The sequence below is a fragment of the Callospermophilus lateralis genome, chromosome 4 (genome assembly GCF_048772815.1).
Source record: "Callospermophilus lateralis isolate mCalLat2 chromosome 4, mCalLat2.hap1, whole genome shotgun sequence".
Classification (NCBI taxonomy): domain Eukaryota; kingdom Metazoa; phylum Chordata; class Mammalia; order Rodentia; family Sciuridae; genus Callospermophilus; species Callospermophilus lateralis.
The window spans coordinates 104,556,944-104,572,210 of NC_135308.1; the positions used below are offsets into that span (position 1 = coordinate 104,556,944).

Below are 15,267 nucleotides of genomic sequence, written 5' to 3' on the forward strand. Positions count from 1 at the left end.
AAGTGCCACAGTGAGGCTCTGTGCTGCGTGCAGACAGGAGCGGGGAAGGGAAGGATGGTGAGATTCAACGAGTGAAACAAATTTCTCTCTGCATAGAAAGAAAGACCTGCAATTTCACATTCTAATATCTCCCTTTGGGAGAAGCATCGACAGGTTTGTGTTGTATTTATACTACACAGCAACCTTTTTAAAATCGCCTTCAGCCTCTCTTTCCTGCATCTTTTCCCACAAAGATTGTCCTTGACCAACATAAGAAATGAATTTGATTTCTCTAATGCAGAAGGTAATTGGATTTTCCTTTATTGAATGCATCCCTTAATGACTGTCTCTGTAACTGCCAATTTAGCTGCAAGTGACCTGACATTGATCTTATGATATGACTTAAAATAAAGAGTTGGAGCTGGGGTGAAAAAGATCAGCTGCCTGCCATCAGAAAGAATGAGTCTTGGCCCTGTCTTGCCATTTTCCTGAGAAAATGCTTTATCCTTGATGTCATTTTCACAAAACATGCTGCTGTAATAATTGGTCATACAGCAGCAGATTGCCTCCTTCTAGAAAGTATGATAAGTACTTCCCAGAAAGTGCCCTGGAGAAAACACTGAAAACGGAATAAAACCTACCCAGTAATCATTTTGTTCTCTGAAAATATTTATTATCATGCAAACTCTTTCAGGAATAGAATAAATATTGCTGAACAGAATGCATTAAATCTTTAACAAATTTGGTCAAACATAAAATATTTATTAAGTATTTATTTACTTAACCTTGAGGTTTTAGTAAAATATTTGACACAAGAACTTTTGTCCAAGGTTATAAAAAAGCAGTGGCTGAAATTGTTGTATTTGAAAGAATAACAATTCTTTCCTCAAGGGAAGTTATAAGACTCTTTTATGCCCCCCAAATGTATAAGATTTAAATTTCTCTACTTTCATCTTTATTTACTTTCTAGTAATAATATAGTTCACTGAACTCATGGTTAATCTTTATTCTATTGTCTTCCCTTTCTCATTTTGATAAATATCATGAATCACTTTAGGAGGAAAATGCAATCCATGGACATTAATCCGAGTGAGAAAATGAAATACTATAATTTTAAAGAATCAAGAAGAAATTATAGATAAAGAAAATAATGCATAAACTAGATGATTTTAAAAACAAGTAAAGCAAGTGTTTTTTCTTTTTAAATTATTATTAATATTAGTTGCATTTCATATTTATCAAAACAATTTACAAAGAAATTAACTGAGGGTTTATATTAAAATCATCTGTGATTCTTGAATGTTTTCAGATTCAATAATGAAGCATCAAGTAAAATTACTAGAGGACTGTTAGGCAGAACTGACATAAATCTGCATTGTTGCTCAGTGAATTACAGTGAACTAACTTTAGTTCTCATCAACAGAGATAATGTTGGGAACTCTGTTCTTAGAAATGACATTGAGAAAGAAAATAAATAAGAATCAAGCTGAAGTCTTTCCTGGAAACTGGGCTTCTTAGCCACCATTCTGATTGCTTCTTAGGAGAACATGGGGGGTATTGGCATTCCAGCGAATATTTTCAAGGGACAATTTTTTGGACACTGTGTGGCACAATAAGATGGGCTTGCTTGAGTAGCAATGGGAAACTCAGTACTATCCAAAGGTCACTGATCCAGAAAGATTCCCCATTGACTCACAATCTTCTGTCATAAGTGATTAAATCTCTCTTCTTTCAAGGCCATTTGTTGGAAGTTTCAATTACATGCAATGCTAAGACTTTAAGGGCAAGAGAAAAGTATGCTTTAATGGGTAATGAAAATTATTCATTACTCAATACAGTATACCTAATTTTGTATGAGTGTTTCTTTCTTTCTTTCTTTTTTTTTCCATTCTGGGGTGTGTGTGTGTGTGTGTGTGTGTGTGTGAGAGAGAGAGAGAGAGAGAGAGAGAGAGAGAGAGAGAGACACAGAGAGAGAGACAGAGAGAGAGACTGGGAATTTAACCAGGGTTACTACACCATTGAGCTAAATCTTCCACCCATTTTATTTTTATTTTGAGATAAGTTCTCACTAAGTTCCCAAGGCTGACCTCAAACTTGCAATCTCCCTGCCTCTGTATCCTGAGTTGCTTGGGTTATAAGAATATGCTACCATACCCAGCGCAGTTTTCTTAATTTTGAATCTTTTTGTGTGTTTGAATTTGAACATTATTAATAGAAATCACAGCTAATGAAATAAGGTTTTCATTTCTTGAAGGGAGGACAGATTCTATGGGAAAAGGAGGAGAGTGGTGTGTGTGTGTGTGTGTGTGTGTGTGTGTGTGTGTGTGTGTATGCATAGACAAACATATTTTCATCATTTTTCTTTTTAAAAAAAGAAGAAAATTCACCTTCCACTGACATAAGACTTTTAAAATACTTTCATAATAGGTTACCTGTTTATGATATATTGGGCATTTGCAGAAACGATTAATATGTGATTTGACTAATGAGCAATTTACTTTGTTAATGGGTCTTTAAAAACAAGCATTTATATCCTAATTCATTTTGTCATTTCTTCTTTAAGTAAATGCTTAATTCTATTATATAAAAGACTCTATAGTCATTAGAAAGGAGATAAAGTTAAATCATCTTTAGAGATTTTAAAGTGTACTAGAGAGAGAAAAAATATGCACATAAGTAAATAAAATAGAAGATGAAACATGATATATGACATGAGAAGTGTGTATCAAGAACTGCAGGTGTCTGTCAGCAGAGAAAAGTGAAGATATCATGGTGGTAACAGGACTTGACGTAGACCTCAGAGGATGGGCACCGTCTCTGCATGTGGGAAGAGAGGAGGAATATTTTTGGAAGAAGGCATAAAATTGTGGATGGGAGAATGCTAGCTAATTAGAATAAACACAGCATCAAACTGAATATTAAACACTGTACTGCACATACAATTATATGATAAAAGGAAGAGAAAAAGAGAAGGTAATATTTTGACTAATAGTATAGCTAAAAATCTAGGCACATCAGGAAGTATTTGGATTTTGAAGTTTCTAATTTAGACAAATTTAAAAAGAATGTAGTGTTTATATGTTTGTTTCTATGGAGATATTGATATTTAAAGGTGGTTTATATCAAAGGTAATTTTAATTGACTTGTAAAAAATGGTCTCAATATTTGACATGCTGAATGACCTTATATGTGCTCATTCAGTATGTAAAGTCAAAAAAGCTATTAAATTTTTTAATTTAATGAAATATATTCTAATTTTTATCTCTTAACATATCCTAATGTTAAAATATGTACATATTCTATCTCACTAGAATGTAAATTATGGGCTGAATATTCAGATTGTGATTTCTGAAAGTGTTAAAGAAGTTCCTGTCATTGTTTCAGGTCACTGATATGATGCTGCAGGACAAACCCTATCCTGATTGGGGAAAATCTGCAAGAGCTTTCTGGAAGAAAGGAAATGTTAGGATCATTTTATTCTGGTAAGAAATTGTTTTATTTATATTCTTTGTTTCTGCCTTGCCTCATTCATAAAACCATGGGTAGGATGTAATCTTTTCCTAGGTATATAGAGTTCTATCTAGAGATGCTACCATGCCCAATTAAAATCATTATCCTAATTATTTGATGAGTTAATTTCTACTTATATACTGTTACATGTACACATTCATAAGGCAGAAGTTTTGCTAATACAGTGATGCATTACTTGACCAGAGGTAAGTATGTTTTTGACTTAGCAAAAACAAGCTGTAATTTTCATCAGTGAAATCTGATACATAAAACTAGCTCCTGTATACACCAAATTGCCCAGTATTTGAAAAAGTAATTCCAGGAAGGAAGGAACCTCTTTACAAATCATATCTGGCCCATTTGTGTTTCTTCTTCACATGATTTCCTTTTGTGCCTCATCATAATCATTGCAATTAAAAAGCAACCACTGTCTAATAGGATTTTGTTTTTGTAGAGTCACTATTATTTATGTGTATTTGGACACATTAAAATAGAAAAGATAGCTATCTCAAGACACAAAGAGGGGTGATTTCACCTGTCTGTGGGGTAACTCCAGCAGCACAGTGGTTCTGCCAGATATGTGAAAGTTATGTAAGCTAATGTTCAGAAGCAATGTGACTGATGATAGCTTGAGCTGGAAATTTCTAGCCTGTGCACCTGCCTTTTGAAATGGGAGAAGAAAAATCTGTTTATTCTTAGATTTAATTCTGTTTTCTTATTTGCTTTTTTAATATGAAAGCTACAAAAATCACGGTAATCTAGTGCTTGGGGGAAAATAAGTACTCTACATTATATTTTGTGCTTTGGCACTATCATTAAATTTTGTCAGGGATATATGACATTTTGAACTCAATTCTTAACAGATAAACAGAAGTGGGTTTTTCAATAATGTGAAAATGAATATAATCTTGTAAATGTTTATTCACACCTTGTCCATATAAGTCAAGAGTGGCCTATTTTTCTGGTGCCATTTAACCTTCGTATATTTTCCTGTTTGTTAACTCCTCATGTACCTTGTGTGAATAATATATAATAATTATAGTAAATATTTATTGAGGATATGTTTTGCTCCAAGCACTCGGCTAAAGACTTAACATTCTATATGTTTACTCATTTAATCCTGACAACCCTATAAAGTAGGTACTGTTATTTTAGGAATAGGTCTCTGATACCATTAATCATTGTAATAGCTTGCTTGGTGTGCAAATTTCCAAACATCTTGATTATTTTTAATTCTTGTGCTAAATAAAACCATGAGATTCTGGAATTTCTTGTACCCTATAGAATTCAATGCAGGGTTTGAAAAATCATAGTTTGAAAGGGGAGAGACTAATAGCATTTATGGACCATCTCTCTTAAAACAATACCTATTTACTATGTCTACACATATTCTGTATTAGTTAATATATCTTCAAAGTCAGCATCTTGATGACTGCTGCTACCACTTATCAAAGTCACCCATATAATATTTGCAAAGGTAAGCCATGAATATAGTAATTAGAAGGCTTCTGTGATTGTTGTCATTAGCTATTCTTAATCACAATTGCTATTTCAGAAGAGAGAAAATCATGCTAGATATTTCCTGAAGCACCCCAGTAAATTTTTCCTTGAACATTGTTACTCAGGCTTATATATCATCTGTCTCATACAAATGGGTTTCTTTCGAGCATGTATGATAACATACCCTCAATGGGTAAAGTGTAGTCTAAGTGGTTTCAAAAAATAATTATAGTCACTGGCAAATGGATAATATTCTCCAATGGAGAGCAAACAAAAATTCACACTTATTTTTATAGTCACTGTTTCTGTAAATTAATAAATAGATAATATATTTGAGAGTTTTTCATTGTTTTATTCAAAGTAGTATTTCAAATCATAAACAGCACAAAATAATTAAAGAAAAATATTTAAATTTCACTTTAAATATATTTTTCCATTTTTGTTTAGACTGTCTTGACAACAGTATTCATAATTTGAAAAAAAGGAAAATCTGACGCAACAGTTCAAAATGGGAATGATGTGAGAAGCAAAGACATCTTCCCTTTTGTTCATACTCTTTAGATAAAAGGGATTTAATGTACATAAAGGGCATTTGTTTTCTTTTTAATCTTAGGAGATAAAAATACAGAAATCATTGGCAAGACTCTAGATTCAGTTAAAGAAAGTATTTGCATACTACATGTCACCCACTCAAAAAGAGGTATTTTCTTTTGATTTTGCTCTAGTTAATAAAGAGAAATTAGTATGAAAAAAGTCTATTTTAGAGAAGAAATTTTGCAAAGAAAATCTTTCATGAGTTGCAGTGTGATTATGTGCAGCAGTTTGAACAACATTGCAGTTTGTTCGATATGCAATTTGTTATAGTGAATTTACCTCTTACCTATGTATAGCTGCTTTAACTCACAAGTGCCTGTCAGAAACTATATCATTTGCAACTGCAGAGGTGTTTTCTTTCTTGACTCTTAGTGTTAGATATCTCTACATTGAATGAAGTGCTTCAATTTATCTCTGTAGTTGTGCAAAGATGAAGCTGCTATAACACTGAGGGTTTCATACTGGGAGGAGACCTGATTATAGCTGCATTTGAAAATATTAAATGATAAAGAAGGAATATTCATAAATCTTTTCCAAAGCACTTTCACCAGCCCTTTTGACGATTAAATAGACAAAGATCTAAGAATCTAATCTTATGCAATTGCTCTTCTATTTTACAGAGGGACTAATAACTACCCGTTTTCACTGACTTATTTCTAACGTAAAGAAACACATAAACAAAGAACAAGTGATATGATACTCATGTTATCTTCTCTCTTCCTGTTTTTTTTTTTTTTTCTCCAGAGACATCATTGGTGTGCTTCTGATGGGAAGCATCTTGGGATGAGATTTCCCAAAGACTTGGTTTATTATTTTTTAAAATAAGAGACAATTTTTTTTTTATTAGTAGAGTGATTAGCAGAAGAAGAAATTGGAGGATCTATTGTTTCTCCAGACACATGAGAGGATTCTATTTTTCTTCTCCTACTGATTATATGCTTTGCTTTGACCGAGGAAAATGTTTACAAAAGTTCTTTGGTTGGTAGTTACTGTGGGTGCTTGGGTGTAGCTGAAAGAATGCAGAATAAATCAAGCATCCTTAACAACTCAGTGAGCATACAGTGTGAATGAATGTTAAACCTCTGAGATTGGGGGATTATTAGATATTGCAAATGAACAATATTTTCTCCTTTTAATATCATACTTTTAAATGTCTAGCAAAAGGCACTTAGTCACTTAATTTTGAGCAGATAAGAGTTTAACAAGAAACAGTTATTAGTTTAAGTTACATTACTCATGCTGTAGGAGTCTAATATGCTAATAAAAATATAATAAATAAAAACACCTAAGACTCAGGGAAAATGTCAGGCAGAATTTTAGGAACAACTCTGCTAATATCTGACTGTATAACCTGTATGACTACTTTAGATTTTGATTTCCTTTTAATTTTCTTTTCCTTTTCTTTCTTTTTTCATTTTTTGTAAAATGATACATAGTATTTATTATACTATGAAGGCTCTTTCAGCTCTAATATTTTCTATTGTAAGGCTAAAATGATGACCAGAAAATAATATTGTACTATTTTGCTCCAGAGGGAAAAATATGGACTGTAGAATGTAACTCATACAGAAAGGATTCTCTAAAACAACATGAACTTCTCAGTGAACTTCTCATGAATCCCTCACCAGAACTTTTATGCAAAACCTAGATAATCATCAATTAGGGATGCTATAGAAGGATTTTCATGTTAAATGGGACAAAAAGAAATTACTTTTAATTTTGTATCAAACTTGTAAATTCTGTGACTAAATTTTAACCAGAAAAGTGTTGCATATCTCCACTTCATAGTGGAGGAGGTACTAATTAAAATGCAATATACTCTGCACAATCCTTTCTCAACATGTCTCTTTAGGCCATTGTTCATCCTTGATTAAAAGGTACCTATGTAATTGAGGAAAAACAGAACAATTTTGGTCACAATTTGATAAATTTACCTAGTAAATTAGCTGTTGTAACTTTTAACATGGTACTAAGTTAGCAGGTTCTAATTGAAGTGTGCTGTTTTGGACCTTCTACCAGCAAGGTTCAAGGATATGCTTCAACTGATTTTCTCACTAGACATAAGAGTACTACATTTTGATAAAAAGATGATTGATGCTGTATTATTATGTTTTATTTTATGAAGATTTTCATCAAAAAATAAACTATATTTATGCTTGAGAGATTTAACTCTCAGTCCTATACTTATGCCTGAGCATTTACTCAACCCAGTGTTATTGTTGATTTAATATTGCTGAGTTAAGAATAAGCATGATTTTATTGACTTATTTAGATAAATACTTATTAAATGCTGAGTACAATGTAGAATAGTGTTTAGCAGTACAACCTTTCGAGCCACCTGCCTAGCTTTCAATTTTGGCTTCACTACTCAGTGCTCTATGTAGTAATTTCATTGTTGCCAGGACATGGCACTGTCCATGGTGCTGAGAATACAACTTTGAAAGAAAAAAAATAAGGACTTTGACAGAGTAATTTTCAGATCAATGAAAAATACACACACACACACACACACACAGACACAGACACACACACATTGAGAGAGATAGAGATAGAGATAGAGAGAGACAGAGAGAGAAAGAGAGAGAGAGAGAGAGAGAGAGAGAGAGAGAGAGAGAGAGAGAGAGAGGAGGGGTTGGGGGGCTATAGCTCAGTGGTAGAGCATGTACTTAGCACATGAGAGGCACTGGGTTTGAGCACCAGCACAATATAAAAATAAATAAATAAAATATAATGTGTCCATCTACAACTAAAAAAAGAAAAAGAAAAAGAAAAGGAGATACAGTATTAGCCATGGGAGTGGGTGCTGTGCTGTGGGGCTAAGCAAGATCCAGGTATTCTTTTGTAAAGCTGAAGTGTCATCTTAGGATAAGTAGGAGCCAGACAGGAGGAGACACAGGGATAGGTTAGATATCCCTATCATGGAAGAGGGAGAAATCAAGAGTAGCATTGAGTGTTTAGGCTTTAGCCACTCAATGAATGATTACACTGTTCACAGAGAGAGGAGGTATTGGTAAAGAAGTAAATCTTAGGTATGGGGCATAATGAACAACAGAATATGCTGAGCATGAGGTGACTTGTGGAAACATTCAATAAACAGGTCAAGTTATGATTAGGAGAGGAGCAATTGGAAACAGTGAGTGTAGCCCAAAGGCAAAAAAGGAGATTGAAAAGACATATATATATATATATATATATTTAGAAATGAATATTCCCAAGGAAAAAATTTACTTACTGGTTTTGCTACTTATTGATTTGCCTTATCCAAAGCATATCCATTTTTTTGTCAAAAAAACCTAAATTTGAATATTTACTGCATGAGCATTGAATTAAAACATCTATAATTTCTGTGGTGAAATTTGTTATTTGTGTAGTCCTCATTTTTTTGTAGGACGATTGAGAATAAATAGTGCATAAGATTTTAAACTAAAATTCCTTTACTAGTTTGAAGGAATATATTAAAGTAAAAATAATGATTAGCATTTTACATATTTCTACCTTTGTCATACTAATGTAAACAATAAAAATGTTTTATTTAACATGCCCTTAGGACATGGCACAGTGCCTAATACAGAGGACTTCATTGAAAAGAATAAAATGATAGATCATTTAAAAGCATTTTGACTTTGAAATTAACGGGTGCTTCATAAGATTCATAAAATTTGTAAGTTCTTTAATGAAAAACTTTAGGCATTTATTTTCAGTACTTTAAAAAATCAATTTGATCTTAAATTATGTCCTCTACTTACAAGTAGAAAGTCCATTAAAATACTGAGGTTTGTACAACTATAGTGCTACAAGATCGATCTCCTAATGACCCTGAAAATTTTTGTCTTAGAGATTATGTCTTCATTTCTTAAAGGTGAGTGAAGTTTAAAAGAAAAATAATGTTAATCCTAATTTGCTTAATTAAATAGGACCCCCTATTATAGGCCTTTATTCCAACTGCTAAAGTCTGGAATAGGTACATTGAGTCCAAGAATAATACTGGATTTATGGTTCATTAAAAGAAGATCCCCTTAATAAAGTCTTTGAGATACTGCATAGTTTCTATAGTAGTTGTTGGAGAATACAGTTATTCTCTTCAATCTTAAATTTGCTGGTTGAATGGAATACTCTTCTTTTCAAGGAGACCTCAGTCATATTTATTATGTTTCTAAAATACAGGTTGTGTTTTCAAAGGTCCCTGAGTTAATACATAATAGTATAAATGCATGAATTTAAAATAAAAACAATAAATTTCAGAAGAGAGAAAGCAATATTTAAGTTTGGATAGCCACTTGACCCATTTCAGCAGTACAGGAAACCTCTGCCTATGTTTTCATTCTTTTCCATAATTTATGCCCTGATCTCTTCTATTGTTTCTTATAGTCTAACAATGCTAGTCTTCCACACAAAATAAAACTTCAAATATTACTATAACTTGAACTGTTAGAAAGTGCAGATATTTTCACTCTTGCTATTTACTCACATCTTCCAGTGTCTAAGTGAAATACTTTGAGGTATGTATCTTCATTTTGCAAATATTTACTGTGACCACTAGGCAAGTTCCTTATTGAGAAAAATGTTATTATAACAATAATGTCTTTTGCTGGCATAAGAGTCTTCCTTTTTAAAAAAATGTTTAGTTTTGTGTTTTTCGATTAAGATCTGCTTGTTTAAATTAAGATTTTTCTGCTCAGGGGAGAATTGCATCAGAGTAGTTGTCATCCTTTGTTTAATTCATCTGGATCATATGTGTCCATCAGCTATTTGGCAAATTTAGTGGGAGAACAATAAATGTTCTGAAGATACAGCTGGTTGCTTAGGGCCTATGACTCACAATGGTTCAGCTCTGGTTCTGAGATTGGCAATCCATATGCTCAATTTTGTGCTACATTAGTCATTGTTGGAAAGTTAGAATTGATTGGTTTTCAAATTAGAACTGCTATTAACTAATATTCTGGTGTCCTCTACAAGGCAACTCATTTACTGTGATCAGGTGCAGATAAATCATTATTTGTTTTGTGAGTCAGGGATTAAAATTAAGAGAGGTACAGAGTGCAGAGGAAGGTTTATCCAGGACATGTTATGGCTGGTGACAGTACCCATCAATGATCAGTCTTTCTGGGATCAGATGGTTGCCATCACCCAGATTTAGTATGCATTTCCCACAACAGTGGTGGTTATATAACGTCCATTCTTGTTTTTAGAATATCATGTTCCTACATTTTCACCACTGGTCACAGTTCCCTCTGTGAGTGCCTTCTGTCTTTAAAAGAAGTGATAATACATTAACTGTGTTGAATACAGAGATGCTTTGATACTTGTTTTTTACCTAGGAAGTTTTATGACAAAGCAGAGGTAAATTCTATTTAAGGCAGGTGTCACAAATCAGATGAGTCACTCTGTAATTTATTATTATGAAGCTTAAATAAAAACTGTTTATAATACCTGGCATATGAGTGATTCACATATCAGAAACCAAACACAAAACAACGTTTTCATGTATAAACTAGGAGAGCTTTTATGAGTCAGAGAAAAGGGCAAGCTTGCCTTGTTTATTCATTTGTAATTATATATGTTGATGGTGTTAAGCATTATACCTGTCAAGCAACACTGAACAAGAGCACATACCCTGTGAACAAAGATGCAAAAGTCCTCAAAAATACCTAGGAAACCTAACACAGCAGCACATTAAAAGGATCATGTGCCATAACCAAGTGGGATTGATTCCTGGGCAGTAAGGATGGTTCAACATATGCAAATTAATCAATGTAATTACAACACATTAACAGAATGAAGGAAAGTCACATGATCGTCACAGATGCAGGAAAAGCATCTGATTAAATTTAACACCTTTTTCATGAAAATATTCTTAACAAACTAAGTATAGAAGGAATGTACTTCAACATAACAAAGACCATTTATGAAAAACCCTTAACCAACATCATATTTAACAGTGAAAAACTGAAAGATTTTCTTCTAAACCAGGCAAGGATGCCCATTCTTCACACTTGTATTCAATATATTATTGGGAAATCCAAGCCAGAGCAATTGAACAAGAAAAACAGAAACAAAAAAAGAAATCAGGATTGTTTTATTTAGACATAGACATTTAACCTGTCAGTCATATCAGACATATCAACTACCAGTCATTATTACCTCTCTATTGAAATATTCTATAATCCTGTTCCAGAACAAATGCCATTTAGTGAATGCTTTGTGTCTCCAGTACTGGGTTCTTCATAGTCACTGTTTCATTTAATCTTCACTACTACCCTACAAGGTACATACTGCTACTAGCTGTATTTTAAGAACAAAAACCTTTGACTGAGGTTGCACAGCTGGTGATCAACAAAGCTGAGAGTTGAGTGATGGCAAGTTGATCTCAAAGCCTGCAAATACTACAGGGAACAGCTTCATTTATTTAACACCTTCAACCATTATTGTTCATATTTTAAATGTGTATGTTCACTATAACTTTTCTTTCTTCTTGAAAATGAATGTAGGTTAGCTAAAGAAAGACATGAAATCCAAGAATCTTTGGAGTTTTTCTGCTTATGTTCCAGTAACTTTGTATTATTGACAAAGAAATTGAAATAACAGTAAGTGGTTTGCTCAAGGTCACAAAATTAATTATTGTTCCTATGGGCAACAAACACTCAGAGCTACTGAATCCAAGTCTATTAGTCTTTCTGCTGTACCATATTGCCTCCATATATTCTTTTTCTGTTTATTTGTTTAAAAAAATCAATAAATTCAAACTAAAAGGATTTGCTGATAACTGGATATATTGAGGTAACAGCTCTTGGAAGACAGCAGTAATAATCAAAGCATTCTGCACGGTTTAACTTGATGTAATTGTATATCATTTTCTCTCGATTATAGGAATTAGGTGAGAAAAAAGATGTACAATATGTAGTTTAATATGCCAATAAAATGTGATGTATTAACAGAAGCTTTACTTAAGTTCACATATGAAAAGCCAACTGATATTTTTCTTGTTTGGTTTATATTCAGGGTTTTCAAGTACTTAATTTCTTTAAAACACATTTTTAAGATTAAAAATAAAGATTTCATTGATGTCTTAAATGTTGACAATAACAACTGCAACAAAACCCCAGCATTTTTACTAGGAAACACTAAGGAGATATTAAACATTATAGGTAAATAAAGAAGGCACTTGGCCTTTGAAAATAGTGATTTCAGTGGTCTTACAGAAAACCAGTGTCAGGGAATGTCCCAGAAGTTTTTAGATTAGATGATAGTCAAAGTTTTTTTGTTCTAGAATTCTATAACTCTACATAACCTATTTCACATCTAAGTTTACCTATATATTTGGATAGACATGTAGTACTTAGAATAATGATGAAATCGACTCAAAGTAACTTCCTAAAGAAATGTTGAGTTAGTTTGAGCATGCCCATTCTATGAACACTATCCAGCCAATAGAATCTGTGCTTTGCAATGGGACTGGAGGTAGAGGGGGAAAAAAGATGCTTTTGTAGTTAACTTTAGAAAATAATGTTTTGATATGGAAGTGAAAGACTAAAAACAAGATGTTAGATAAACAACCATATTTTAACTGGTAAAGTGATTTCTGATGTAGGTATCAGTTAATAATTGTGAGCCTGCTTTATATATTGTTATGGTTCTTAGAAGGTGTCCCCAGAAGCTCCTGTATGATGCAGGAGAGGGACATGGTTAGTGTATAATAGCTATAACCTATTCAGTTCATCCTAGTATGAATGGACTAAATAGATGGTAACTATAGGCAGATAGGGCATGGCTGCAAGAGGTGGAGCACTGGAGATTTTGCCCTTGAGGGGTTTCTCTCTCTCTCGCTCGCTCGCGCTCTCTCTCTCTCTCTCTCTCTCTCTCTTGGCCCTACCAGAATCTGAGTGACTTTTCTCTGCTAGGCCCTTCTCCCATGCTATTCTACCTCACCTTGAGCCCAGAACAATGAAATTGAATGAGACCTCTGGAACCAAAGGTCTGAAATAAGTTTTTTTATCCTCCAAGTTTTTCTTGTTAGGCATTTTGTTCACAGTAACCTAAGTACTAAAACCTGTATATACTGGTATTAGTCAATCTGTAAATGCATAATGGATGATAGAAGCCAGTTTTATCACTACTGAAGGTTTGTCATATTGTTGCAGATAAGCAAGGCTATAATGAACAATGTGGAATTGGATTACAGTGGGAGACATCAGTATGAAGTCATATAAAGACAGATGGACAGATGCAAAAAATAATCTTAGATGTTTGTAGGTATAGGTACAACATGCACCACATAATGACATTTCAGTTAATGAAAGGCCACATATACAATGATGGTTCCATAAGATTATAATGGAGTTAAAATTGTTCTTCTACCTGATATTTTATTGTACTTTTGTATGTTTAATTACGTTTAGATACACAAATATTTACAATTGTGTTACAATTGCCTATGGTATTCAGTATAGTAACGTGCTGTGTTGTTTTGTAGCCTAGGAGCAATAGGCTAAGCAGGTAGTAGGCTAAGCCATTTAAATTTCTATAAGTACATGCTATGATGTTCATACAATGATGAAATTACCAAATGATACATTTCTCAGAACATATCCACATTACTAAGCATGACAGCATTACTTTGATTTTTATATGGAGAGGGCATATACAGGATCACTCCTTAGTGGCAATGAGTACACCTAGTGCCCAGATCTTGGTGTAAAATACCAATCTCCAATTAGAGGAACCAGGAATGCTGGGAAACGACTAATTCTAAGATGTGGCTGAAAATACAGATGGTCCTGGAGCATCTTATCATGTCAGAATAAAAGGAAGAATGCAAAAACAGAAAGAGAAAAGATAATCTTATATATCCCCTTCTCTGATAATCTGAGGGTTCTTCTCCCATATTAATGAGGAACTATTAGCTGTTTATGCAGGAGATTTTGTTGTTGCCTACTTGTGCTAAGACCTCAAGGCTGTAGCAATCACAGTCTTCATGTCACCAGTGTGACAACCTTAGAATAGATTTCTAACTATGAATTTTTTTTTATTGATACTATTTTTCTCTCATTTCAGTGATATCTCAAGTATATGTATACATGTACATATATGTGTTATGTATGTGTATATATATGAATATACAATAATTCCATTAGAATATTTTTATGATCTATAACGGTTCATGTCTTAGTTATGAGCACACTCCTTTGTTGCTAGGGAGTTGGATGTGGTGAATCATCAGAACATTTTAAGTCACTAATTAATGAGGTTTTTTTTGTCTACATTGCATAGGAGATTGACTCATCGATAATAATAACAGCCTACATATTTCAAAAAAAGCTAGAAGAAAGAATTTTGAATATTTTCACTACAAAGAAATGGTGAATGTTTGAGGAGATAGAACTGGGGCATTACACAAGGTAGACATGTGTTAAAACATCATGTGGTGCTCCATAAATATATACATGTGTCAATTAAAAAGTAAATTAAATAATTTAAAAATCATCTCTTTCAGAAGACTCAGTATTATTTGGTCAAGTCTGTCCATTTTGGATAAATGTCTGGTTTTTCAGTAGATTTCTTGTTTCCATGGGCAAGAGTTTCTCTTACATCATTTCCATTCTATCTTATCTCCACCTTTGTGGTCAAGTCAAGATGGCCTCTTCATACAGGATCCCTGAGATATTAAAAAGTAGGAGTTATCATGTA

At 33.2% G+C, this 15,267-nt stretch overlaps 1 protein-coding gene across 1 annotated transcript in view; it reads left to right on the top strand.

Moving 5' to 3' along the window:
- The window catches only part of Tmem117 (transmembrane protein 117), a 439,273-nt gene that overhangs the window by 294,268 nt on the left and 129,738 nt on the right, over nucleotides 1-15,267 (top strand). Inside the window, exon 4 of the mRNA XM_076852782.1 lies at nucleotides 3,364-3,461. Coding sequence (XP_076708897.1) covers nucleotides 3,364-3,461 — 98 coding nt within the window. The remainder of the gene's footprint in view (nucleotides 1-3,363; nucleotides 3,462-15,267) is intronic.